The 27,836-nt window shown below is 46.2% G+C and overlaps 1 protein-coding gene across 5 annotated transcripts; it reads left to right on the forward strand.

The window, feature by feature from the left end:
• Positions 1-162: 162 nt before the first annotated feature.
• On the forward strand, positions 163-27,337 carry LOC118778788 (serine/threonine-protein kinase WNK2-like). 5 transcript variants are annotated; one of them, XM_036530501.1, is made up of 28 exons: positions 163-1,800; positions 7,033-7,205; positions 7,574-7,794; positions 8,208-8,365; positions 8,516-8,604; positions 8,831-9,050; positions 9,642-9,942; positions 10,534-10,820; positions 11,356-11,910; positions 12,021-12,185; positions 12,490-12,969; positions 13,917-14,108; positions 14,355-14,404; positions 15,383-15,548; positions 16,056-16,172; positions 16,392-16,547; positions 16,853-16,904; positions 17,136-17,243; positions 17,561-18,255; positions 19,614-19,671; positions 20,045-20,121; positions 20,389-20,987; positions 21,342-21,556; positions 21,682-21,873; positions 22,260-22,358; positions 23,711-23,755; positions 24,132-24,529; positions 24,681-27,337. In XM_036530501.1, exons 1-28 carry the CDS (start codon positions 1,135-1,137, stop codon positions 24,942-24,944), a joined length of 6,798 nt encoding a protein of 2,265 aa, XP_036386394.1. In that variant the 5' UTR covers positions 163-1,134; the 3' UTR covers positions 24,945-27,337. The 5 variants fall into 5 exon arrangements, with proteins under 5 accessions (XP_036386394.1, XP_036386396.1, XP_036386395.1 ...); XM_036530503.1 differs by having other exon boundaries at positions 22,260-22,334; XM_036530502.1 differs by having other exon boundaries at positions 15,386-15,548.
• The last annotated feature ends 499 nt before the right edge of the window (positions 27,338-27,836 follow it).

Raw genomic sequence — 27,836 nt, forward strand, 5'->3', positions numbered from 1 at the left:
CCTCTGTAAACAAAGCGGGTGGTGCTTTAACGACCCTAAAAGCCAGGTTGGACAAATCTTCCGAAAACGTGCGCTGTTATTGGATACGCGTCGTTGCTATGGGCGTGGAATCCATCTGCAGAAATAGATGCGCGAGAAGAGCACTTTTGCGTGAAACGTGGACGGTTGAACAGCAAGGATGCTCTTGTGGTGGCGTTTCGTTTTTAATGTAGGTGACACACATTACACCGGAAAATGTCGCCTCACTGGGATATGGACATAACCAGAGCTGCCTTTCGGGATCGCACGAGGGATTGTAAATCTTTTAAAGCAGTGTGTCATTTTGACATACGTGGTTTTTAAATCCCGCAATTTAGGAGGCGAGCGGGGAGATCACGCATATGCTGCGTAGGGTTCGTTTCCTATGAGTGAGTATCGCATAAATATTCCCTTAAAGCGTGAGCCGCAAGCCAAACGATGGAGAAAGGAGTATTTGCGATTAAAATTAGGAACATTTTCTCTCTTTGCAGATGTGTGTTTTTTCTATTTTAGGATAAGCTGTAGCTGCCTTTGATAGATTCCTCAAACAGCTTCACAAAGCAAGCATATAACGTTACATACTACTTGGCGTGTATGCAGTCGTATGTAATTAAGTTATCATTAAGTTTTGACTATTGATAGCTTTTACTAAAACTGTGATGTAGCTGGCCCGGACAATGACAACTGGATGTAAGGTCCCGAGCTGACAGTTCTATGTGCTGAGAGGTCGTCTGCTCTCACGCGTATGTTTTACAATCATGTGTGTACAGGCACAGCTACGGCAGATATAAATTATATTTCATTAGTAGGCCTACTACATACCTGTTCGGTGGGGAGTTTGTACAGTGAGCTATTATAATCGGAAATGGCAATGATGCCAGATGCTTTTGAAATGTCGAGACTGAAAAAATCAATATCAACCCTTTTAGTCTGAATGTGAATGTAGTCGGCACAGTGATACCCATGACAGCGAACTGCGTCAGTGTAGGCGCGCGCTGCAGGTAGCTACTGTATGCGCTCACCCACTGCTGTAGGGGTAGGACCTTGCTAACAGCAGTCCGGGTACGTCAGCGATAAGCCTTTGCATGTTTAAATTTATTTTAAGCGTCAGTAGATATGGAATCAGAAGGCGAATTCAGCGTGGATCATCCACTGGGATACAAGTTTTCTTCTGTCCCTAATTCAGAATGTGAACTTAACCTTAAAGCTCATATTTATGAAGCCATCAGTGACACTAACGTCAACAACATGGGCACTGCAGCACCACCGAGAGGAGGTAGTGACCCAAGTGTGTATCCTTCAGCGGGTTACAAGGCATCGGTTCGTCCAAGGTTTATTAGGAAGAGTTTGTGGTTTTCCGATTCTGACGAGCAAAGTTGCGAAGCAGCAGAATGTGAGAGCGAGCACGGGAATATAACCTCCCTCGCAGCTGCACACGGGACAGCGGGAACTCGCGGTGGCTCTGTCGCACTGGAGGGGTCCGGCACAGAGAGTCAAGGTGGGCAAAAAGACAGCGCCACTGAAAGTGTTAGCGCAGACGAGGAGAAAGGGAAGGGTGAAGGTGAGCAGAAGCACAAGGCAACGTTTTCCGAAAATGCAAAGAATGCCGACAAAGCAGCAAGCGATGAGAATGAAGAGGAGGCCGAGATGAAAGCCGTCTCCACATCTCCCGGGGGGAGATTTCTGAAGTTTGACATTGAGTTGGGAAGAGGGTCCTTCAAAACAGTCTACAAGGGCCTGGACACTGATACCTGGGTCGAAGTTGCCTGGTGTGAACTTCAGGTAATTGGTTTTATTTTGATTATCAAAGAATTTATTGTAAATCACGTTTACCCAACATCTTCCATGACTACATTATACGGACGCATTCGTATCATATTTTTCTTTCCTGTGATGTGCAGTCTCCACTGTTTGGCAAAAGAGTATTTAAGAAGTCTGCTCGATGTAAATGCAACGTCGTTCTGGATAAGAGCGTCTGCGACGCGAGTGTCAGATAGAGGCCTACTACAATAGGTCGTGGCAGATATGGACTAATGGCCTGCTTAACACTGACCATTCTTGCCTTCGACTTAGACCCCGTAGGTCTGACACACAAACCTACTCGTGTTGTGTAAATATCAGGTTGGGCATGTGCGAGAACAGGAAGTTTTCAGTTACAACAAAAGTACCGTCAAAGGTCATCTTTCTTTCTAGCCATGACCTCTGTAAGGTTCTTGCAGCAACATGCCAGATTCTACAGATCAATGACGGTTCAATCACTGAAAACCACAGAGTTTAAATTTGGGGGGTGGGGTAGGGGAGGTGGCTGCTTCCATTGCGATCTGTTACGGTGTGTATTCATTCACCACCAAGCGTGTCCTACCAGCTTCTATGGTCATTCAGATTTTAAGTCATTTGAGTTTTGAACTCTTTCCTTATATGGACCATAACTGTATGTGTTTGGTGCTTTTTGAATTACATTATATTATTTGGCTCCGGATTCAGATAGTGAAGAGATTTCATGTCATAAAGACATGGATGGATGTACTGTCAGTTTTTATGTAAATGTAATACATCCGAAACTCTGATGGTCATATTATAAGTCAAAGATTGTTTATGACCAAAAGATGGGAATTGCTGTTGGGTCATTGACATTTCCGTCTTCAGTACATCCCGATTCGTCTCCAGCAGCGCTCAGCATATCTATCGGGTCTGAATGGAAGAATAAAGATTGTGATGTGTCGAAGAAATGCCGTACGCTCTGGCCTAAATATTTATCATTGAATTACTGGGTAAAGGAGGCTTCACATTGTTCAAAATTTATTATATTTGTTTGCCTCTGAATATAAATAATAAAATGATATTTTGTTTTTAAAATATCCAGAATTGATTTACAAACTATAAAATAGCCTAAACTGGATTTCAGTGTTAGAAGACCATAAACAGCCACCAAGACATTATAATAGCTGATAACTAAATCAGTTATATTTTAAATTAGCTGACCAGTATGAGTGCTAGAGCAGTAATAAATACCATAGATCATGGCTTTGATGCTGCATAATACAGGAATCCTAAGATGACAGTTACCCTCTGCATCATAAGCTTACTGGATTTATATATTATTTATCACTAATACTAGTCGGTGAACAGAAAGGGATTATTTCTATGGTACACAATACAAATGTACCTTATAATGTATGTGTTCTCTGTCTGCAGCTTTCTAGACAAGTACTATGAACTGAAAGGAGGAAAGATAATTAAGAGACACCTTAATATATCAGAACTGGGGAAAACATCATTAGAGACTCATGGAAATAAGATAATATTCTGCCTGCCCACGCTCCCACTGCTCTTGCAAGAACCTGTCTATCCACAAATGGACAGCCACGCCCAGAGCATTGTCCATAAATTGAAATGCATTTGGCCAAGCCCAGGGTACTGCTTGTCTGTGGATAGTAATTCTTACAGGATACTTACAGGAAGAAGCCTGTAAAAAACGCTTAAACCAGATTGTAGTACAAGCAGTGCAGAGTGATGACCAGCCTTAGTAACCAGATAAAGCATTGTTAGTGTAATAAAATAGGATGTGGAAGTGGTGCCTGTGCATTGGTGGCCATGTTACGGCAGTATGTGAGTGAATGAGAGACCCCTGCTGCCTTGAATGGTGCAGCCAGGACCTGGCTTGCACTGTCTGCTGCAGTGGACATTGTGAGGGTCAGCTGAGGATGGCTGGCTCTGCAGAGTGCAGCTCAGGATATGAGGAAAGCCAATGTCTTCAGCTGACTCACCGAAGACTGTAACATTGGCAGAGAGAAGGAGCTGGCAGATCAGCCCGTGTAGCCCCTCCCCTCTCTCTCTGAGGCTGGCGCAGCAGCCTGTTTAATGCTTCCCCTCACTCTTTGAGGCTGGCACAGGAGGCTGTTTAACCCCTCTCCATCTCAGACTGGCACAGAAACCAGTTTAACCCCTGACTCTTTGGGCCTGGATCAGAAGCCATTTAACACCTCACTCTCCAAAACTGGCACATATTCCAGTTTAACTCCTAACTCTTTTAGACTGGATCAGAAGCCATTTAACCCCTCATTTTCTGAGACCTGCACAGAAGCCAGTTTAACCCCTCTCATCACTCTCTGAAACTGGCACAGCAGACTGTTTAACCCCTACCCTCATTCTAAGATTGGTCCAGAGACCAGGTCAACTCCTCATTCTCTGAGATTGCCCCCAATCCAGTTTGTGCCCTCAATCCCTGAGACATAGAGGGAAGCTATTTCTCATCATCTCCCACTTATGCAATGTACAGGTTTGTTTCTTCGCTGCAGGCATATGTGTCCTGTTTGTTTGGATTACACTGTCTGCTCTGCTTGTGACTGTGACTGTGCAGGCATCAGTGCAGGTATGTTTATTATTGTTAGCAGCGAGGGATAGAGCTGCTGTTTACAGACCACAATAGCACTAGGTGGGTGGATGTGTATTGTGGTGTGTACCTTTCAGGGGGTTTACTGTAGAACATGGAGGGGTGTATTTTGGGACATGCTGTTTGAGATGTGGTTGGGGGGTGTATTCTGGGAGTCACTGTGGGGTGTTTGGAGGGGTTATTATGGAGTGATGTACTGTGTATTGTTTTGGGGATGGGTTACTGTGTGGCGTGTGGTGTGTGTATATGGGGGGGGGGGGGGGGGGTGTAGCAGAGAAGATCATATTACAATGTTAAGAGCCCTGGTGTCCTGCTGCACTCTCCTGCTAGTATCAGAACTGCTGCAGTTGTAAGGCATGCTTGGAGGCTGGGGTCCCTTGTTGGGTTGTGGTGGAGAAATGCCAATGTTATACAGCTGGATGTGTATTATAAGCGGTTCTAGTTGAGTGCTTTGGATGTTATGAACAACAGCAATTCCTCTACCAGGTTCTGAAATCTTATGGCTATAAGACTAATTATCTAACTGCTAGCTACATCAGTGCCACACTGCCCGTTTGCCTGGAAAGCCTCCAATTCCAAAGAATAGAACAGATTTTATATTTTTTTCAGTGATGGTCCGTCAGCAGTGAATTACGGAAATGTCAGTGATGAAAGTCTCCTTTGACAGGACTGTGTGCTAAAAAGTCTTGCTGTCTTTACAAACACAGAGGTGCTGGCTACAAATCTGTGCCAGGGGGTTCTCCTCTCATCGTACACTGAGAGGGAGAAGATTGTGCTGCAAAAACCCTCAGCATTTCAGAGGCTCTTTAGAAGCAAACTGCTGCTGCAGCAGGAGGAGGAGGAGGAGGAGGAGGAGGAGGAGCTGATGGGTGCACTTAGGGCGGGCTGAGAGAATGAACAGCAGTTTTTACGGAATGATGAGTCATCCTAACGCTGCGTCATCAGCAGCAGGGACGCAGGGGACAGCGCGTCGAAGACCCTCTCCCGAGACTGCACCGTAACGCACCGCCCTCCGCTGCACTGGAGCATCTGTTCTGAATGTGCATGTGTTTGGTGTATACTCCGTACGTGTGTACGAAGCAAACACACACCTGCATTTACATTAGGGAGTGCAGGTTGCTGCCAAGGCTGGGCAGTCAGAGGGTTATATATATATATATATATATATATGCTCTCTTTGACTCAAGGCACTGTAGAATGTTGTACTTGTGGATTTATTGTTTCACATATATTTACAATAGCACTTGTAAATATTGCAATGTGTGATAGATTTACACATGTTCAACTTTATTAGCTGCGCTTTTGTAATTAATTAGTGAGACGCTCCAGATAAGAGCTTCTGCTAAGTGAAAAAATACACACATACATTCCTAAATTATGCAGTGTAAAGCCCACATCTCACCCTCAAAGCTAGAGTGTAAAATGTATATACACACATTTAATGGAACAGTATAAAATATACGGACACTGCTGTAATGCCACAGCATAAAGTATTCATCCGTTAATTCTGCAGTGTAAAGTATATGTACATCCCTTTATGATGCAGTGTAAATTGCACAATTTTTGCAGCTATGGTTTTTGGGTCATTGGTGAGATAGCATGATTTTCTTTGAGAGCTGTGCCATGTCTAATGTCACCAGCAGTTGTGCTCTGTATTTACAGTACTGAAAGGCTGGATTGATTCTTTGTGACATTCAGACTGCACAGAAATAGAGCCAAAAGGCGTTGCGTTTTCTTCTCATTGAATACAGGGCAGTGCCCCATGTGGCCGTGATTTGCAATGCCTCTTCCATCATCCTCCACTAGTCTCTGAATGGCCATGGGACAGAGGCACAAGGGAGTCAGCTTTATCTCGAGAATCTGTGTTATTCGGTTCCCTACCATGTACTTCAACACAGCGCTTTCTGTTGTGGTTATAATTTTAAGGTGCCTCAGGCTGCAAGAATAGTGCAGAATCACAGGGCCTTCGGAGAACCTGTTTGATATAGTCTCCATGTGGTCTTTTGTGTCTCTGAGTCTGACAGGGCAGTGCTGAGGAGAGGAGCAAAGAGGAGAGATAATGGGTTTCATTGCAGTTAGCAGAAGGAGCTTTGTGGTAGAAGTATTGATTTAGAGTGGCCTCATTTACCCTTTCAGGGAGAGGTCCTCTCATCACTCAGCTCTCCTGCCACACACACACACACACACACACCAGCAGATGTGGTTTTCAGCTGTGAGGGAATTATATTTGGTTCAGTCAGAGATGCTAAGATCCCAGCACACAGAATGGAATTCTCTATACTAAGTGAAATGTAAACTTCATGCTTTTCACTGTCTATACATACTAAATAAACTAAACCTGTATGCCCCCTGGCCATTGTATTGACTCTACAGACAACAGTGCTGATGGCTTACCCGCTGAGCGTACCAAGGGCTGTCAGGACCATTTCAGGGGCATTGGGTGCTATGGGCAGATAGTCTGTGTATGTCTGCTGAACGTTAATGTTTCTATTTGTGAAAAAGAGATGTTGCTTATTTTTGGTAACAGTAGAGAGCATTCATTAAATGTCAGTTTCTCTCTCTGTGCTTCTCTATCTCTGTCTTCCCCCCTCTCTATCTGTCTTTCCTTCTCTCTCTGATAGGATCGGAAACTGTCCAAAGCGGAGAGGCAGAGGTTTAAGGAGGAGGCCGAGATGCTGAAAGGCCTGCAGCACCCCAATATTGTGCGCTTCTATGACTTCTGGGAGTCTCTGCTCAGAGGGAAAAAGTGCATCGTGTTGGTGACAGAGTTAATGACATCAGGGACTTTGAAAACGTAAGAGTGAAAGGGAGTGACCTTACCTGAACTTTAACACATGCAACATTAGGCTTCAACATTAGGTTCCTGTTGTTGTGGGGAAAAGTGATGCTGTATTCTGAAAGGTTCTTGGCTCTTTGTAAAGCTGTGTAACTTCATTATTTAACAATTTCTCAGCTTTGTGTAATGCTGTGTCCACTATGCTCAGAAACAGGTGCTTGGATTTGTGGAAAGCTGTGTTACTGCATTCTGAAACAGGTTCCTGGCTTTGTGGAAAGCTGTGTCAATGCATTCTGAAACAGGTTCCTGGCTTTGTGGAAAGCTGTGTCAATGCATTCTGAAACAGTTTGCTGGCTATGCATAAATATGTGTTGTTCTCCCTGCAGGTATCTGAAGCGGTTCAAGGTGATGAAACCCAAGGTTCTGCGGAGCTGGTGCAGGCAGATCCTAAAGGGATTGCACTTCTTGCACACCAGAGCCCCACCCATCATCCACCGTGACCTTAAGTGTGACAACATCTTCATCACAGGTCCCACAGGCTCTGTCAAAATTGGGGACCTGGGGTTGGCCACACTGAAGAGGACCTCCTTTGCCAAGAGTGTTATCGGTAGGTAACGCTTTCTGTGTGTTTAACAGAACAGTTTAACAACTTTCTGTGTGTTATAGACAGTATGGTATCAGGGAGGTCCATCAATAGTATGCTTCTAGTTTATTTGGTAATGTTAACATTTGAACAATGTTGGTTTCCTGAAATATTTTACAGGATTACCTTAAATGTAGCCTTTCACACTCCTGACTAAAAGCTACTGAGCTCAGTGAAGAAGGCAAACTACTGTGACCTGCTTCAGTATAGATTAGACCAGAGAGGGGTTACAGTATAGATTACATCATAGTGGTGATTCAGTTTAGATTCCGTAAGAGAGGGGATCCATTCTAAATTTTACCAGAGAAGGGATCCAGTAAACCTCCTTGGAGGGGCAATGTTGATAGCAGTGTTGACCTGTCCTGGTTCCTGTTCAGGCACTCCAGAGTTCATGGCCCCAGAGATGTATGAGGAGCATTACAACGAGCTGGTGGATGTGTACGCCTTTGGGATGTGCATGCTGGAAATGGCCACCTCAGAGTACCCGTACTCTGAGTGCCAGAATGCTGCACAGATCTACCGCAAAGTCACCAGCGTGAGTATGCCGTCAGCACCCCCTCAGATCCCACCAGGAGCAGGCAAATCAGCTGGGGGCGGGGGGGGCTTTGGCAGTAGACGTTTAAGGACAAGCATTTAGGGTGAAGTGGATGTTCTTTGAACTTCCTGTTTGTCTTGTTTTTCCCAGGGTGTGAAACCGGCCAGTTACAACAAGGTTACTGATCCTGAAATTAAGGAAATTATTGGAGAATGCATCTGCTACAAAAAAGAGGAAAGGTCAGCATCATGCTTCAGAACTTCTCTTTTTGTCCCTGTTTTTGTCTGGCATGTCTTTTTTGGTAGCTGTGTGTGAAAAATACCACAAGATCCAGGAGCTGGGCAGTGTGACAGTGTGTGGTGTGACAGTGTTTACATTCTTGTCAGCAGGCAGTGTGCTGTGTGTGTTGAGTTGTGGGTAACACAGTGATGGAAACTGTGAGGTGTGGTGCTGTGTGTTTGGCAGGTACTCCATCCGGGACCTCCTGAACCACGCCTTCTTTGCAGAAGACACAGGTGTGAGGGTGGAGCTGGCTGAAGATGACGATGGGCAGAAGTCATCCATTGCCTTGAAGTTGTGGGTGGAGGATCCCAAGAAGCTGAAGGGAAAGTACAGAGACAGTGGCGCCATCGAGTTCACCTTTGACCTGGAAAAGGAGGTCCCAGAGGACGTAGCGCAGGAGATGGTAAGCATGTACTCTGGCTACAGTGGTCAGAGCACTAAGGTGGAGGAGTTAGACACCTATGCTGTCATTATTAAGGCACTAATTTGCAGGGGTTAGGGTACTTGCCTGCCATGGTTTGGGCAGTAAGGCACCTGCCAAGCTGAGTGCAGAGTCTTAATGAATTCGTCTGGCGTCTGAAGATTCTGACTGAGATCAGACTGTGACTCTGGCTTACTTTTCATCTTACTCCACCTCCACAGGGACACTGGCTGGCTCTCATTCACCATTATGTAGCTCTTTGCCTTTCCCTAATGTGAGACGCTGCAGAGTTGCCAGCCCTACTCTCTCTATTACTGGGCTGATGCATGCAGTCTCTGCTCAACCACAGGTTGTGCAGAAACCACACGATCTCTGAAATTTGAAGTGATGCTTGGGAATAATGAGAAACGTAGTAAACTGTAAACAGGCATCATGGGAGACACTCTTCTCCGAGAGCCACTTCACCACAGAGGAACATATTTTTATTTAGAAAAGATCTGTCTTTAGTTTGCGATTTCATGCCTCTCCTTCTTTGCTCAACAGCATATCACTGCGTATGATTGTCTTTGGCAGGTGGAGTCTGGACTGTTCAACGAGAGCGATTCCAAGATTGTGGGGAAGTCCATAAGGGACCGGGTGTCTCTGATCAAGTGGAAGAGGGTGAGGAGGGTTGTGCCGAGTGACAGAGAGGAGCAGAGGAGCGCAGAGGGGACACAGGCGCTGGAGGATCCCAGAGCCCCACACACCTCCCTGCAGCTCCCAGCTGTCGGGATGCCCCAGACTGACCCACCCACTCTGTCCGAGCCGGAGGACTCAGAGTCCAGCAAGCGGGCACGGTGCTGCACCCTGCCCAGCAGCGCCACCTCTGACAGATGTGAGACACTGCGTCCACGGTGTGAGAGTGACGTAACAGTTACTCTGGCAGACATTACAGACATTACGTTAGTTAATTAATTAAATGAATTAGTTGTTCAAGTAATCTGTCTAGGCCCCAATGAGCATCTAATTATTCTTGTATCTTGTATTGCTAATGTTGCTTAAAGGGTTCAAATGAGTAGAAATAATTTATACATATTTACTTTTATCCTTGCTTTACACTATAACATATGTTTCTTACAAATAACATGTGATGCCAACTCCAGATTAGTGTGAAATTAACAGTTTGGTCAGACCTCACAAATTGAAAGCTAGTGTAAGAAGCAGCATGGAAAGTACTTCAGAAAACACCCAGCTGGGTACTGTGTCTACATGATTTATTCTCACTAGGCCCCTAGTAACCATGGTTACATAATGCAATTACTTGGCAGTAATTTGAGCAGGATAGGGTTATCACTTTCACAGCGGGAGCATTTTGCTTGGAAAAGCTTACATCTTTGTCTCAATGAATATGTTAGTATTTCTGGTGCCATGTAAGAAGAAGAGGAGAGGTTTGTTTGTAATGTAAAGATTTGTTTGCCTTCTGTAGCAGACAACACCTTTGACAGCGGCCTGGGCTCCACTGTACACTCAGACCCCCACAGCGCCCCCTACCAGTCCCAGCAGGAGTTCTTTCCTGCTGTCCCCTTGTCTGTACAGCAGGTCTGTAGCCCTCCAGCTCAACTAACAGCACACCTGCACCAAGAGGCCTACCACCAGCCTTTAGCCCAGCTGCACCAGGGGGTCTACCCTCAGCCTTCAGCCCAGTTGCATCAAGAGGCCTACCCCCAGCCTTCAGCCCAGCTACACCAGGGGGCATACCAGCAACCTCTACCAGTGAGTTCCTACAAAATCAACATACTGCTGCCTCTCAACTCTCTGTTTCTGTCATACACACCTACACACCTTCTCTCTTTATCTTTTTATCTCTCCTTTTTATCCCTATCATTCTGTGTAGATGGTAAATTCCCTCTGTGAGATGACTTAGATCTACCAGCTATTTTGCTCACCTCTCAGCTTAATTGCACTTGTGAAAATACTGGTCATGGAAATAACTGAAGCTGAAACTGCTTCCGAAACTGCTTAGTGTTGCTGATGTAGACCTACTTCCTCACCTGTCCCTCAGGGTCATACCTGGTGCCCTGCTAGGTGTTCAGCTTCAGGTGTGCCGTTGTAGACTACATGACACCAAATATCATGGATGTGCAAAAAAATAAAGTGAACATGCTGTTATTTTATCTTTGAATGAAACTAGTTAGAGACATTGACCATGCTATAGCACAGTGTCCTACATAGCGCTAGCATTTCACATCGTGACAGTCACAACCAAGGAAAGTCATATTATTGTTCTGTTTATGTATCTGTGTTTTAGCCTGGTGTCACAATGGTTCAGAGCCCACCTACAGCCCCCTCCCAACAGACTGCGCAGACCCTCCCAACTGCGGTACCCTCTTCACAGCCCTATCAACAGACTGCGCAGACCCTCCCAACTGCGGTACCTTCCTCACAACCCTACCAACAGACTGCGCAGACCCTCCCAACTGCGGTACCCTCTTCACAGCCCTATCAACAGACTGCGCAGACCCTCCCAGCTGCGGTACCCTCTTCACAGCCCTATCAACAGACTGCGCAGACCCTCCCAGCTGCGGTACCTTCCTCACAGCCCTACCAACAGACTGCGCAGACCCTCCCAACTGCGGTACCCTCTTCACAGCCCTATCAACAGACTGCGCAGACCCTCCCAGCTGCGGTACCCTCTTCACAGCCCTACCAACAGACTGCGCAAACCCTCCCAACTGCGGTACCCTCTTCACAGCCCTACCAACAGACTGCGCAAACCCTCCCAACTGCGGTACCCTCTTCACAGCCCTACCAACAGACTGCGCAAACCCTCCCAGCTGCAGTATCCCTTCTGCTCACCCAGCAAGTGAGTGTGTAGGGCAGGACTTGCCCCCTGATTCAAAACAAGAAGACAGACCAAGAGCAACCTCAGATCAGTGTGTATTACTAAACCCGCCCCTTTCTCTCTCTCAACAGCTCTCCTCAGAGCAATCTGCCTCTCACCCTTGCCCAGACAGACAGCCCCTTCTGCAGCATCTCTACCAAGCACCATCCCTTCAGCCAGGCCACACCTCCCTGTCACTGACCACACCCATACAGGCCACTCTTCAGACCTCCGCCACTTCATCTAATGTCACACAGGTAACCACAGCACTGCCACCCTGCTCTGCCGTGCTTCCTCATGCTGACTCACTGACCAGAGGTGATTGATTGGTCTTGTGGAGGTAATTAATGTGTGTCCCTGAAAAGAACATGAAATGTTGACTTATACTGTAGTGGTTGTACATTTCTATTATCTGCAAAGTACTTGTGTTGACAGACTTGAGCTGTGGTGTTTGAAAGGGCAGCCATGTTTGAGCATGTTTCTCTGAACAAGCTTTAATCCTCTAGGCCTGTTTTTATTTTATCTCCTTGTTTTTGGTGGGGGGTGGGGGGTGGGTTGCAGCTCTCTGCACCATACCCTGTTATTCCAGCAGGAGGAACCCTTGCCGAATGTGAGGCTGCTCCAGTTCTTTCTGTTCCTGCTGCCCCTGCGCCCTCCTGCTATCTCCCACCCAAGCAAGCCACTCCCACTGCAGCCGCTGCAGCCCCCTCCCACGCTCCCACCCTGCACACAGGGAGTGCTCCCCCAGCCCCTGCACCTGTGGCCCTGCAGGGCACCGGTTTGCCGTCCTCTGCGCCCCTGCTTGCCGAGGCCCTGCCCAGCAGCTTGACCCCAGTCCCCGTGCTGCCGGGCACAGAGGATGCTTCCATGAAGCCTGCCCACATCCCAGGCTTCCCTGTGATACAGCCAGCCCCACCCCAGAGCCTGGCCTCTGTACCTGAGCAAGCCCTGCCCCCCCAAACAAACACTCCCTCTGTGCCTGAGCCATCCCCACCCTCTCAGCCTGAGCCGGCTCCACCCTTTCTTCAGTCTTCTGGACAGGTAAATGCAACGGTCCTGTATCTTTTGGAGTTTTCATTACATTTTTATTACATCGGAGATGGGATTTTGTAGGTACAGCTTAGGGGAGGATAAATCATGTTCTGTGTCACATAAAGATGAGCAGAACAATGTATTATGTTCAGTGTGACTTGCGAATTGTTGGTCCTTTAAAAACCAATGAGTAGCTCAGTGACCAAGGTGCTCATCTTGAGAGCAAACTAAGACCTACAGCTCAGGTTCAGAACAGGCTGTGTCATCTGCAGACAATGACTGGGAACCCACAACAGGGGAACAAATTGGTTTTGTTCCACCGTAGATAGCAATGGGTAGGTCAACTGGGCTTTCCTCACTGCTCTTGGATACCCTGCAATTCATCAAGCACCTGCAAATTGCTAGCTTCATTGTAGTGTGCTGTGTGACTTGTGGTCTGATATGCATGCAAATGTATCAGGGCTGCATTTGTTTTGCTTCAGCAGTCCTGAACAAGTGCAGAGGTTGTACTGGTGAGACAAGCCTAACGCCAATTACTAGTTCCAAATGGGGTTGCATTAAAAATGAAGAATGGATGGTTCCAGCTGTAATGGTTTTGGATAAGTGTAAACAACACAATGTGTTCATAGTGGGAGCAGAGACCCTCAAAGACTAGGGTTGACAGTCTGAGATACGCTCTGGGCTATAGGCAGAATGATGCTTATTTGAACTTAATACCCTATTCTTGTCATTAAATATCTTTTGTTGTTACATTATTATTAGATAGAGAGATACAGTGTGCAATTATTGAAAAGAATGCAATTAAAGATGTACAGAATACCTCTACAGGTACACAGAGTGTTTTTAAATGAAGGTGTATAGTGTGTTATTCCTGGTTAGAGGTATTCTGTAAATTATTGTTAGGTAACAGTGTAATGGTATGTTTGTGATAAATTCTCTCATTTCCCAATGCCCAGGCACTACTGCAGGCTGAGCTCTCTGCGGGACAATTGGATCAGAACCAGGATGCAGCTGTAGCTCTGCAGCCTGCTGGAACCCAGACTGCCACACCCCCTGCCAGTGCCACTCAAACCCTGAGTCAGCTCAGCACCCCGCTCACCACGCCCACCACTGCGCCAACCCTGCCACCCCCAGAGACTGCTGTCATGGTACTATCTCATACACACTCACACTCACCCACACACACACACATGCACGCACTATCATACTATCATGTGTTGTAGTGTTGGAGTGTGTGTTTGAGTGAAGGCATTCTGGAGTATAAAGTGTTGGTGTGTTGAGCTGTTGCAGTTATGCTGTGCTCCAGTGTCTTAGACAGAGATTCAGAGGTTGTGTAGGAGATTGTTTTTCTGTTTAAACTGTGGCTCTTGCTGGTGGTTTTGTTTTGCCTGCAGGAATCAGTAGCAGAAAATCAAGCACTGTTTCACAACTACAGCTATGACAGGTAGGCACTGACCTTGGACCAGACCAATAAAGGACATTCACCCTGACCTTGGATCAGACCAATGAGAGACACTCACACTAACCTTAGATCAGCTCATTAGACAGACACTGAAACTGGCCTCAGATCAGTGCAGTGACAAACTTACTCACTCTTGTCAGGTGTCTGACCACTGAAATAAAACTGTTTTCACATAATGTTAATGCGCTCAGTTTTGTTACTTCTAGTCTAATACAGTCTATTTACAAGACCTGCCCTTCAAAGTCCAGCTTTTTAACAAATTATTCAAAACAAAAGACAGTGGTACAGAGTTTACAGCATCTCTCTCAGTGTAGACAAGATCTGTTTGCAGAGGAAAAAGATATTACTGAGTGCTGGATGAGCTCACAGAAGTACTTTATTCAGGAAATTAAGTTTAATTAAGTGTAATTAAGTTAATAAATGAAATCTCTAAAGCAGGTCTCTTTCTGCCAGTCCCCAACCAGTATCTACTCGCCTGTCTCTGTCAAGGCATAACTTCTTCTGCCATTTCTATTCCAGACAACACTGACATTATATAGGGCAAAATGGCACATTTACTCCAAGGAGGAGTTTAAAAATATCAGCTTCACAGTGTGAAATATCACTGAGAATATTGCTACTGATGAGAAGTAAAAAAAAACATAGGTTACAAGTATATATATTTATCAAATTTTATGAGAAAAATATAATTGACGTCATAACAATAGCCATGGCAAAATATCTTAATTTCCAAACTGTATAGATGGGATTTATTAGTAAAAATATGTCTAATGTGAGTTTACTTATATGGGGATTGGGAGGTGTGTAAAAACAGAATACTGTGTGGATAAGAGGGTGATGAATAAAAGCAGATGTAGAGGGTGAGTTAACATGCAGTGTAACTGTGTTCCTGGGTGCTGTGTACAGTGACAGCGCAGCCTTGTGTATAGTAAACCTGCAGGTGGCTCTCTTTGTCCCCAGCAGTGTGAACTCGGACACTGCCTCAGGCAGAGAGATGAGTGACAGCGCGGAGGGCACGCCCAGCGGCGGGAAGGGTGAGGGGAAGCTGCGGAAGCACCACCGCAGGTCTGCTCGGACGCGGTCCCGCCAGGAAAAGACCAGCAAGCCCAAACTGAGCATGCTCAATGTGAGTGTGACTGAGCATGCTCAGTGTGAGTATGACTGAGAATGCTCAATGTGAGTCTGACTGAGCATGCTCAGTGTGAGTATGACTGAGAATGCTCAATGTGAGTGTGACTGAGCATGCTCAGTGTGAGTATGACTGAGAATGCTCAATGTGAGTGTGACTGAGCATGCTCAGTGTGAGTATGACTGAGCACGCATAGTGTGAGTGTGACTGAGCATGCTCAGTGTGAGTATGACTGAGCACGCATAGTGTGAGTGTGACTGAGCATGCTCAGTGTGAGTATGCCTGAGCATGCATAGTGTGAGTGTGACTAAGCATGCTCAGTGTGAGTATGCCTGAGCACGCATAGTGTGAGTGTGACTGAGCTCATGCTCAGTATGAGTCTGACTGAGCATGAATGAAATGTTTTGTCCAGGAAATCTAAATGAAGGTGAAATTTACAGTGCAAATCTGCAGCACTTAAGTCATATGTTTCTTTCTGTGACTGGTTAAATGTGCTGGTTTCAGGTGTGTGACACCGGAGATAAAATGGTCCAGTGCCAGTTAGAGACTCATAACCACAAGATGGTGACATTCAAGTTTGACCTGGATGGAGACGCTCCAGAGGAAATTGCCACTTACATGGTAGGTCAAAGGTTATGAAGTGGTAGCGTTGATGCTCCAGGCTCATGTATGTCTGAGGCAGCACTAAGACTCTCTTCAGATCTTCAGTCAGTGTTTGGCAGTGTGGGCACTCATGCAGTTCTACACTCCTGCAGTGCTGGTAATATTACACTCCTGCAGTGCTGGTAATTTTACACTCCTGCAGTGTTTTTGAGTAACTTCGCTGTCCTGTGGTCTCAGGTGGAGAACAACTTCATCCTGTTTGCGGAGAGGGAGATCTTCATTGAGCAGCTGAAAGACATTGTGGACAAGGCAGAGGACATGCTGAGTGAGGACACTGAGGGAGGGAGGAGCTCAGACCAGGGCACCAGCCCCAAGCAGGGACAAGCTGAAGAGGTGAGGAGCATACTCATTCACTAACACCCATTCACTGTGGCAGAATCATCCAGCCACAGGACACACCTACTGATACCCGTCAAAATATAAGACCCGCCCATTCAAGAAAGACACACTCACTCACACATGACACTTGTATTCAAATACAGGACATGCCCATCCACACAGGACACACTCACTCACACAAAGGAAACACCCAATCACACAGAACTTGTTCACTCAAATACAGGGCACACGCCTCACGCAGATGGCCCACTTTCTGACAGTTTCACTCCTCTTTATGTGCCCCTGTCTTACTGTTTCAGGGTGTGAAGACACTGCTGCCAGATGCCAACCAGCCTGTTTACCAGCAAAACGGTAACAGCCTACACCTCACTGTGTAAAACTTCAAACCATGTCTTTACAGGAATAATGGTTTATACCCATTGTGGGGGAGATGAATGTGTGTACAGGTGGAGGTGTGAGGGTGATGAATGTGTGTACAGGTGGAGGAATGAGGATGATAAGTGTGTACAGGTGGAGGTGTGCGGGTGATGAGTGTACACAGCTGGAGGAGTCTTGGCTCCATGGTGTCCTTCTTGCCTGCAGTGCTCCATACTGGTAAGAGGTGGTTCATCATTTGCCCTGTGGCGGAAACCCCTGCTGCCCACAATGAGGAGGACGAGGAGGAAGAGGGCTCACCTGCTACCACTGCAGGTAACACCACTACACACACACACACACACACACACACACACACACACACACACACAATATTAAGGTATACTCACATGTACATGCACTCGTGCACACTCCCACACCCTCCACCTTACACAGGAACTCTTACCACATACATACCCACACCCTCACAAATTCAAATACTGACACACCTATACACTCATATCTCACTCACACACACACATTCACACGCACATATGCATACTACACCTGCTGAAAACTTTATTTTTTGTCTGTTTTATATGAGTGGAATGTTCCTTTTTGTTTCTGTCATTCTGTTTTTCTGTCATTCCCAGATACACAGTCCACTTGTGATCCCTTGGCTGCACAGTGGTCTGGGAGTGTGGTCAGTTCACTGGGCCCACCCCCTTCATCCTCTGTAGCGGCACCGCTCACATCCCCTGCTACACCCCTCCTTCAGCAGGAGGCACCTGCTGCTCTCCTCGGCTCTGCCTCACCTGCCCACGCTGCCCGGCAGGTGGCAGAGATCGCTTGTGCCGGCAGCCTGGTGGAAGAGGTGCCCTGCTGCCCCCTGGTGGCGTCCTTGACCACGGACATGACCACCGTGCCGCTGCTGCCTCACAGCCAGGGGGGTCCCGCCCCACAGCCCGTGGTGCTGCAGCAGCCTTGTGCCACGCCCATGCAGCCGTCGGTTGGTGGGGCAAAGCAGTCCTCACTGCCTCAAAGCCCTGCCCAGGTATCGCAGATCTCTACGCCCGGTCCCGCCCCCCTGCAGCAGCCAGGGATGGGCGAGTCGGATGGGGAGGGGCCTCCCAGGGCGGGGCTGGTCGACAGCACCATCAAGACGCTGGATGAGAAACTGCGCAATTTACTGTACCAGGAGTATGTGCCGTTGTACCCGTCTGGCAGCACAGCAGGGACCCCCGGGGAATACATCTACTCCCCTGGACCAGGCGGGGCAGGGGCGGGCTCTGAACGCCACACCCATGGCCCATTGGGGGAGGGGTTCCCCAGGAAAGGGGACCAATTGGTAATTTAATTTGTCTGTTCTAATCATATTCACCCCATCTTCCTCCCCCACCTCCCCAGCCCACATTTAACATTTACCTCATCTTTCTGTCCCACGTTCTTACATACTATCTCTGATTACACCTGTCAGAATCTGCAGTCAGGAGTTAAACTGAATGGCAAAACGACAGGGAAGCAAAAACATATGCAGTTCTTTTTGAGTCACAAAACCATGGCACCAGCTTCACCACTAGATGTCAGTGTCTTTAACAGGAAAAGAATCCTACATATGGTAGTCCATATGGAGGTAGGTAAATTTACTGTGTCCGTTCAGAAGCCAGTAAATTCAAAGGTAGTTGCTAAATAACCAAACTGTCCTAATTCCTATCTGTATGTTATGTTGAGTGGTAATGAGCTTTGAGCAGTTATATTATTGTGATTGCTACTTAGGAGCATTCCTCTGCTTATAACAGCTAACACTTGTGTTTCCTTCACTGTGAACTAAAAACTGCAAAACTTCAACGAGCTCTGTGGACACCTGTTTGAGGGGCATCCCATAGATGTCCTTTCCCCAAAGTGGAATCCCCATTGAGTAACTCTAGAGAAATGGAAATATCACAGATTAATGAGTGCATCAGCTGATGTACAGTGAAATGAGAATGACCTGTAGGCAGGCTCGGTGACAGGAGAAAATACAGAGAGGTGCAATTGCAATCCACGGGGTGCACAAAAAGTCATAAATACTATGCAGACATCAGGATAGTAGACAACTGTGGGTGTGCTGAGGTCTGTCTGGGAGCGCAATGGACCTTTAAGCACCCCCACAGCACCGGGCGTGCCTGTAGGTGAAACTGCTTGAAAGCAAACCTCCTCAAACTTCCTCTGAGATACTCTCAGAGGACCAAGGCATCTTTTCTACCACAGGAATGGTGGAAAGGAAGGGGTTAAATATAGTAAACAAGAGTTTAATCCTGTAATACGTCCCTTATGGGAAACCACAGCTTCCCACGCTCAGAGGCATCTTGCCACCTAGGCTAGAGCGCTGTCTTTTACACACAGAGGGCAGGAATATGAATGTGAATTTAAGACTTGTAATGGCCTGCTCCTGCATCAGAAAGTGTCATGTAAACCCTGTGGCACATTGAATTGCAGTGGTAGGGTATTTTTGCCATTATGTTTTATCCTGAATAATGTCAGACCTTGTACTCCATGTCTGTACTGCAGGCTTCCAGCTATTTTTCATCCTATAAATAGGTTAAGCACATTGCCCTTAATGTCAGTGACATGTAAGTATTAGGATACTGATGATATATGACCTGTTCAACCCCTGTTTCATTTTGATTTCATCTCTCTCTCTCTCTCTCTCTCTCATTCTGTCAGCCTCAGATACCGGAGAGACAGGGTAGTCTCAGCTCGCTCAGTGACTCTGTGATCAGTGGTATGTTGTTCTTCCTCCTGAATAACTCAGCTAGAGGAGACAGGAACCCATTCTGTGGAGCCATCCTTTATTGATTTCATGTGCACTGACCCTATATACTGTAGATTCGTTGCAATAAGCAGAAATAAGCAGAGGCCATCATCTGACATCTCTGTTCAGATTTGGAAGTGATCCCTAACTTTGTCATTTTTAAGAAGGCTGTCTTTTCCAAGCCTAATTAGATTGCTCAAATATCTCAGCTGCTTATATAAATGAAAAATGATTTTTCTGCTTCTGGTCCTATAGGGTAGGGTGGTAAAATAGCTTTTCTTCATCATTGTATTTGTTTAAATCTGTGTTATAACGTCTAGGTGATGTTATCTTCTCCCTGTAGCTTCAGTAAGAGGAGCCTCCAAGAGTCACATGGTTCCACATTCTGTGTCCTGCTCTGGGGCCAAGAGTCGATTTAAGGTATGTATTATTGCATCATTACTACTACTGTTAGTGGCTAGGCTCACTATGTGTGATTATTATTTATTAATTGATTAAATTAATTAAACAAATAATTGATGATTGGCATTAATATTAGGATGAATCACTCAGAACACTGGGGTGATGCAGTATTGCAAGCTGATTAAGCCTTGTAAGGGTGTTGACTATGGTTTGCTGTTGCAAATGTGTTGATTTTTGTTCGTTGTTGTAGGGGTGATAATTAATTTATTTTGGTTTCGTCTGTAGTTCATCCCCGGTCCCCCAGACATCACTAGAACGCTGGAACGAAAGCAGAGAAGCTGGAGCACTTATGACTCTCCGGCGTCCCCCACTGCCGCAGGCTGGGAGAGGGAGGTCATGCCCATGACCACTATTGGTCGGTTCAGCGTGGTGAGCAGCAGAGACGAGTTCGCTGTGAGAACCCGCAGCAACACCTTTTCCGCCGCTCCTGGCTTCTGCCTGGGTGCGCCCCCGTCCGCCCCCAAATTCGCCTCCGTCCCGCGTGCACACACCTGCAGCCCCGTGGACCCCAGGAGACGCAGCCGCCGCCTCTCAACCGACTCTGGCGAGGAGAGCAGCCCCATCCGACTGCCTCCTGCCCCGCCCAGCCACGCCCACGTGCAAGCCCGCCGCAGGAGCAGGGATCTGATGAAGAAGGCGGTGGCCTTTCTGCGTCGGTCAGGCCGCAGCAGCAGCGTGCAGAGCTCTGACTCACCCAGCCGCCTGGACGCAAGCCCCGCCCACCTCCCCTCACTCCACGCCCACTACCTCTACGTCAGCAGTGACAACGACTCCGAGATTGAGGATGCAGACATTAAGAAGGAGCTGCAGAGGCTCAGGGAGAAGTAGGCTCACTTCTGTGGTTTGTGTGTGTGTGTGTGTGTGTGTGTGTGTGTGTGTGAGAGAGACAGAGAGAGAGAGAAAGAGAGAGAGAGAGAGAGGTCATGTTTTTACTGGTAACAATCATTGCATTTATATAAAGTTCCACATGCACTTCTGTTCAAAAGAAATTATGAAAAATTTGTAAAATGAGAATTAGAAAAATTAGTTTATTAGTAAATGGAACACGTATAGGGATGAGATGGATGACATGCACAATATAGGGATGAGATGGATGAAATTAACACCAGTGTTCTGAGAACTAAAATCTCAGTTGGTATTTTGATAAGGCAACTGTGTTGGTTCTTCCTGCCTCTCAGGCATTTGAAGGAGATCTCTGAGCTGCAGGCTCACCACAGAAGGGAAATTGAGGTGCTCTACAGCAAGCTGGGCAAACCCCTCCCTCCCAGTGTTGGCCTCAGTCACACAGCACCCCCTGCTGGCCGCAGGCGCAGAGCCAGCAAGCACAGACTGAAGCCTGGGAAAATCCTCAGTCCACTGGTACAGCAGCTGAAGAGCGCAACCACTAAAACCAGTGAGTATGAGGAACCACAGTGAGCATTCCCAGCACTTAAACTAAGAGTGTGGTCACAGGTATGATAGTGTGGGGAGTATCGCGGTGTCTTAGGCTTAAAGGCCTTTGTGTCTTTCCCTCTGAAGGTGAGCCTGCAGCGAGCTCAACTGATTCACCAGTAAAAGGCATGGGTGTGACAGGCGGCTCTACCCCCTCCAGCGCCCAGACTCTACCTCCCTCAGCACCAGAGCCGGTCCAGAAGCAGCCATGCTCACTCAAGGGCTCGCTGTCCTCCGACAACATCTACACCAGGTCCCAGAGCCAGGGCCAGGGCCAAGGTGACACAAACACACTCACACACACATACACGTACATACTGAAACAGGCACACATATATCACACAGGTGTTCTCTGGTCAGGGACAAAGCTGTAGCAGTCTGAGGGGAGGGAGTGGGTTTGACCGATGTCTCCTGCACTGGGAGTCAAACAGGTTTGGAGCTTGCTCTGTAGCCTTTTCTTTGGATAATATTCACAAAATATCATGTCCCAATCAAAAGAAGGGTTGATTACATTTTACATAGCCATATTGTGTTTGATTTTGTGTGTGTTGCTGTGGTGGGAGTTCTGGTCTCGTATGACTTCACATGTCTCCGTCACCTCAAATCTCTGCTTGGGTCACATCTCTCTGTTTCTCCTTCCTTCTCCCCTCTGTGTTCATGTGCAGGTTGGACGCCTACCCACCCAGCCTCAGAGAGAGTGACCTATAAACCCAGCAGCAAATCACGCGCTCGATTCTTGAGTGGGCCTGTTTCTCTCTCCATCTGTTTGTATCTTCTCTTCTCTCTTCCATTTCATCTCATTCTCCCCTTTTCCTCTTTCTCACAGCTTCAGTATTTGTTCAGTACCAGCTGGCTGAATTTTAATGGACTTGGGGAGTCTCGCACGTCATGTTCCTTTGTGGTGCATGCTCTTCTTGGTTTAGCCCTCCACACAAATGTTTGTTGTACTGCTTGCTTTATGCTAGAAGTTCACCTCCCTCAAGCAATATGGGGTATGAACTAAACATTCAGTATTCTGAGGTCTTTGAGCTCATTTGGTATTGAGTAATACCCTAGATCATTTAATGGCATTGTCATATTTCACATAAAGTCTTCATGTCTTTCACCTTGTGATATGTCACCTAGGTGCAGTACAAGGTTTGAGAAATCTGTTTGATTTCACTTTGGTTAAAAAGTTCATGTTTACTGTAGCGGAGCTGCTTGACACTGCATCCTTAGAAACACAACCGCAGGTGAAAACATCGGGTAAACTGTTTTATACTATGGTTATGTGTTTCTTACAGAGGTGAGATCAGGTCGGTTCAGTAGGCCATACTGGAAAGATACATTTGATACAATGCATGATGCCCCTCATGCTTATAATGAGTTGTCATCATCTAATATCACTGAATTAAATAGCAAATAAATGGGAACTTTCTGAATGAAATCCATTGTTTAGGTCTACTATGTTATGTCATTTGTACTTCCACTCGATTTAGAATCTTGAACATACGCTTGAGATTTGTCATGGCAATTTAAGTGCACTGGATGCTGCAAAATTAGAGCCTCTCACACTGAAGTGTGCTTATTGGTTAAGCCACTGCAGTGTGCTCTAGAGAAGAGATGTCTATAGTAGTGCAGAAACCCATATTACGTTGACTTGCTATCAAGTATATAATTGATAAAATAAACGGAATGTACATGTTCACACATTTGATTACTGTGGTTACATGTGGAAACCCCTGAAAAAGATAAGATAATTCGAAGAGGGAATGTTCGATCTCACAGTCTGTTTGGCGTGGGCCAGAAATGTTGAAGGGTACAAACTACAGAAAGACCCTCAAACTCAAGGACAACAGAAAACAGAACAAAATGAAGTGATATATTATGGCTTTTTGTACACTGAAATATGGACAGACAGACTTCTCCCCTCTGTGTGAGGTGGGGTGGCAGAATTTTAGTTCTTGAATAAAAAGTAAACACCAGTCATATCCTACAACCTGACATGGATCCCTCCACCTCTTTGTTCCCCTCATGGCTGTCTGCATTGTGCCTCCATCTCTTTGTTTAAACTTTAAAGCAGCTCTCCTGCTACTCTGTGGTATCCAGTGTGTTTAGGCCTGTATTTTTCTCCTAGGGTCAACTCTACGGCGCCTCTGTGTGGGTAAAGACCGCGGCAACCGTAACTATCCGTTTACCCTGTCCTCCAACTTGAGCATGCTCTGGGTTCATCTGTGCATGTTTAATATGTGAATCATGGACTCACTGGCTACACAGCTCCTGTGTCCTATTCCACAAGCACAAGCATGTTAGTTAGAAGAGAGAAACCGAGTCCCTCCTATTCTTATATTTTATCAGCTTTTCTTGTGTGTGTGAACAAACTGAATGACTAAAGAAAATCGGTTGCCACTTTGCTAATACTTTTGAATTGGAGTTTATTGCTGCGAGTGTATCTTTCTATTAGCAAGCATGCTGCATGTTTACCTGGAAGGGTCTTCACTGCAGACGAGAGTAAAGTGCAGCAGTGGGGCGAATCTAAGGAGGTCTCTGTCTTGCAGGATCGTCTCATAGCAGTGGGATGTCCAGTCAGCAGCAGCCTGTGGTATCTACACCCCCTCCACATCAGCCAGTCTCAGGGCTTGCCCAGGCACAGGCTAACAACAGTAACAACAAGACGGGCACCTTCACAGACGACCTTCACAAACTGGTGGATGACTGGGCCAAAGAGACACTGGGGGCTGCATTGGTCAAACCTGCCTTGAGTCCAGCCAGGTCTGGCCCCAGTCCAACCACTCCTGCTGCCAGTCTGACTAGGGCTGCCTTCAGTCCATCCGGGGCTACCCTCAGTCCAGCCAGGTCTGCCCCCAATTTGACTAGAGCCACCTTCAGTCCAGTCAGGTTGCAATGGCTCTGGGACAGAGGAGATGAGACAACCACACTGATCAGTGCCACAGAGGTAAGTCAGGGGCAGTGATGCACTCAGTAATTGGTCAGCAGTTTGAAACAGTAGTTCAAGCGCTGGATTCTGGATCTGAGGGTCATGGCCAGCCACAACAGACACCAGACACAGAAGGGAATCGGGGATGACTTTTTTCCTCTCTCTCCAGGTGAACTTCACCAGCCCCCAGCTGCCCCTCTCGTGCCCGCTGTCGGCTGCACTGGTACCTGCCCTGCCGCCCGCCCTCAGCTGCACACCCGCTCTGAGTGTCCTGCCCAGCTGCATGGTACCCGCTGGCCCTGCTGCAGTGCAGTCTGTGCCTCTGTATGCAGCACCGTGGCCTGGTACAGCCCGCCCTCTGGCTCCAGGCACGGTGCTGCTCCCTTCCGTGCCACTGCAAGGTCCCGTCAACCGTGACACGCAGCACACCTAGCGGAGTTCACACCTGCGTGCGTGTGTAAATAACACATGCGTGGATCTAACCCACGTGTACATAACCCATGTGCGTGTATATAGCCAGTATGTGTGGAGACAACCAGTGTGTGTATAGATAACCAGTGTGAGTGCAGCTGACATGAGTGCATGTACATACCCCATGCGCTCAGTCTGTGAGCAAACGTCCATACTGTACTGTCCATTCATGCAGTCACTGTGAAACATTTCCACTGATATTTACTATTCACATTTGTTTTAGGACACAGGAATTTTGAACCTAAAACACTAATGTTAAATGCTCATATTTAAAGAAAAAAAAAAACAGTTCCGCTTGTAATTATATTCGAAGGTTTAGCAGAAGTTGTCCCAGTGCTTTAGATGCAGCACCCTGTAAGAGTAAAAGAGCCTTTGACAAAGCTCTCCAGTCATCGTGGAGTGGCATGGGCTCTTTTGAAAGGTCTTACTCTATTGGATCCAGTAGCGTTTTACTTTTACTGCGCTGAAAAGAGCTCAGGTTCCAGCAGTCTCCTGTCTGAATGTGCTGTCCGTGGCCACATCATGCTGCTGTCCGGGCGTTCCAGCCACAGCTGTAAGGGTCCACCTCCAGAGAGAGCTTCAGACTGTGGTGTTTCTAAGGAGACCTCTATTTCTACCTTCATCCTGTCAATCAAATGTATGGCTTGTCACTAAAATGCAGGACATCAGTTTTAAGACAGGGGAGGGTGTAACCTAATCTGAGTTACATGAGGTCAGTGTCACTGGGACCTGAGGTTTTCAAGGTAAGGTTTAAGTGCAATTTCAATGCCTCACAATGCTTGTAAATACTGATCTGAAAATGGAGTCCTTGGAGAGTATGATGAATTCAGGTGCAGAGCCTTAATAAAAGTGTACATCAGGATCTTGGTTTCTCTGCTGTGCTCAAAAGTCACACAGTATAAACCAGCTTACACCAGTGTGGATCCATTTCATTTTTTAGAAGAGCAATTATAACAAGCTACAAATTATAACAAGCTCCTTTGTGTTTTGGGGGAGAAAAGGCAGCTTTATCATCTTAATATAGATGACGTCCCTCAGAGCAACCAGGCGCAGATTAAAGTGACCATTCATAGATGTAGTCCCTGAAAGTGACTGGTCATAGCTGTGGTTATATACAGCTGCTGGTCAAAGCTGTGGTCATTTACAGTGAGTGGTCATGGCTGTAGTCACTGTCAGAATGGCCTTTCATTACTGTGGTCACTCATGGTGGCCGGTCATATCTGTGGTCACTCACAGTAACTAGTCATAGCTGCAGTCTGCCTTCACTGGTTGGAGGAGCCAGCAGAGGTGAGACTTGCTTTGAACTGGCATGTTCCACATCACGTGATTGACATGAGCAAACACATAATCCAATACAGCCATAGAGGAAAATCTGCCATCAGTATCAGTGCTGCTGGTGGTGCTTCTGCCCATGCTTTTGATCAGAATAAAGCAGAGATCTGACAGGCCCTTGGGGTCTGGTTCAAGTGGCTATGGCACAAGAGATGAAACCCAATTTCTTGACCTGCACTGTTTCATTAGTGTAGTTGCTGTGTGTACACTAATATCTGCTAAATTGTGTACAAACAAGTTTTTTTTCAGTGTTTCAATTTTTCATTGTAGCGAAAAAACTAAACAGGAAAAAAATAGTTCACTTTGTTGAGGAAAGTGGCACAATATTATTATCTTTTAACTATTAAAGCAAAAATCTGCACCTGGGAAAAACTGATCAACTGTGAATTTGACAGAAACTTAAAGAGGACTAGCAAACACACAAAACCTCGCTATATGAAACCTTACTATATGAATGGCACATGTAGAGGTCAAATATTGTTTATTTCCACAATATTTTCTGCCACATGCAAGGAGGCAGTGGTGCCCTATCAGCTGTGCTGTGAATTCAGTTCATTACTAATTATCAGTTATTAATAACTAGTAATTAATTATTTGCTCCTGTCCTTCCCTCAAGTGTATATTATTCCATCAATTCGGTTTGAATTGAACTTTTATAGAATATTATGCAGAATATTCTGCTTTAGCAAAATACTTCCAGTTCAAGGAGGCCTCTGTTATCTTGTATCTACTATGGTACTCTATTGTATGTCCATCTGTATGCCTGAGTTTGTCTCTACATCCATCTGTAGGCCAAAGTTTGCCTATATGTCCATCTGTATGCCCAGGTCTATCTGTCCATCTGTTTGCCCAGGACTGTATGTCCATCTTTACTCCTGAGTCTGTATTTTTTTCTGTAACCTTGGGTCTGTAACATGAGTAAACATGGAAGCAGCGGCCAGGGAATCTTATGCCTGCTCTAAAGCTCTTTGTGCGATTGCTTCTGCCTTTTCTCCTTCTAGATCTCCTGGCCTGGTCAGCAGCCCTCAGTCACAAAGACTATACATGTTTAAAGACAAATAAACTTATTTTGTGCTTGATAATGTGTCCTGTATACATTATGGGGTTGTGGGAAAAATATTTTAATTCAATAACACACACTAATTCCCCCATCAATTAATCTGCAGTATGGGAAGAAGTTATGTGTTGGATACACTCGTGTGGGAAGACAGAATATTCTTCTCTACTGTTTGTTGAAATGAAATAAACCTGGACTAATGTTTATATGGAAATGGATCTTCCTCAGACCCAAAGGATACCTGAAAGTGGAGTTTAATTCCTTTTACCTTAAATAAGAGACAGGTGTGATTTGCAACATGTAGCAACAGGAAGTGGTATGGTACAGTGAAGTGAGGTATGAATTAGTAAAACAGACACAATACAAACTTCTGACAGCAATAAATAAAAAGCTGATCAGCAGATAATCATCCTTAAAGGAAAAACAATATTGGTGGTTTTCTGCATTGATTTTTGAGATTTGTGT

Source organism: Megalops cyprinoides, chromosome 6 (genome assembly GCF_013368585.1).
Source record: "Megalops cyprinoides isolate fMegCyp1 chromosome 6, fMegCyp1.pri, whole genome shotgun sequence".
In the NCBI taxonomy this organism is placed as follows: domain Eukaryota; kingdom Metazoa; phylum Chordata; class Actinopteri; order Elopiformes; family Megalopidae; genus Megalops; species Megalops cyprinoides.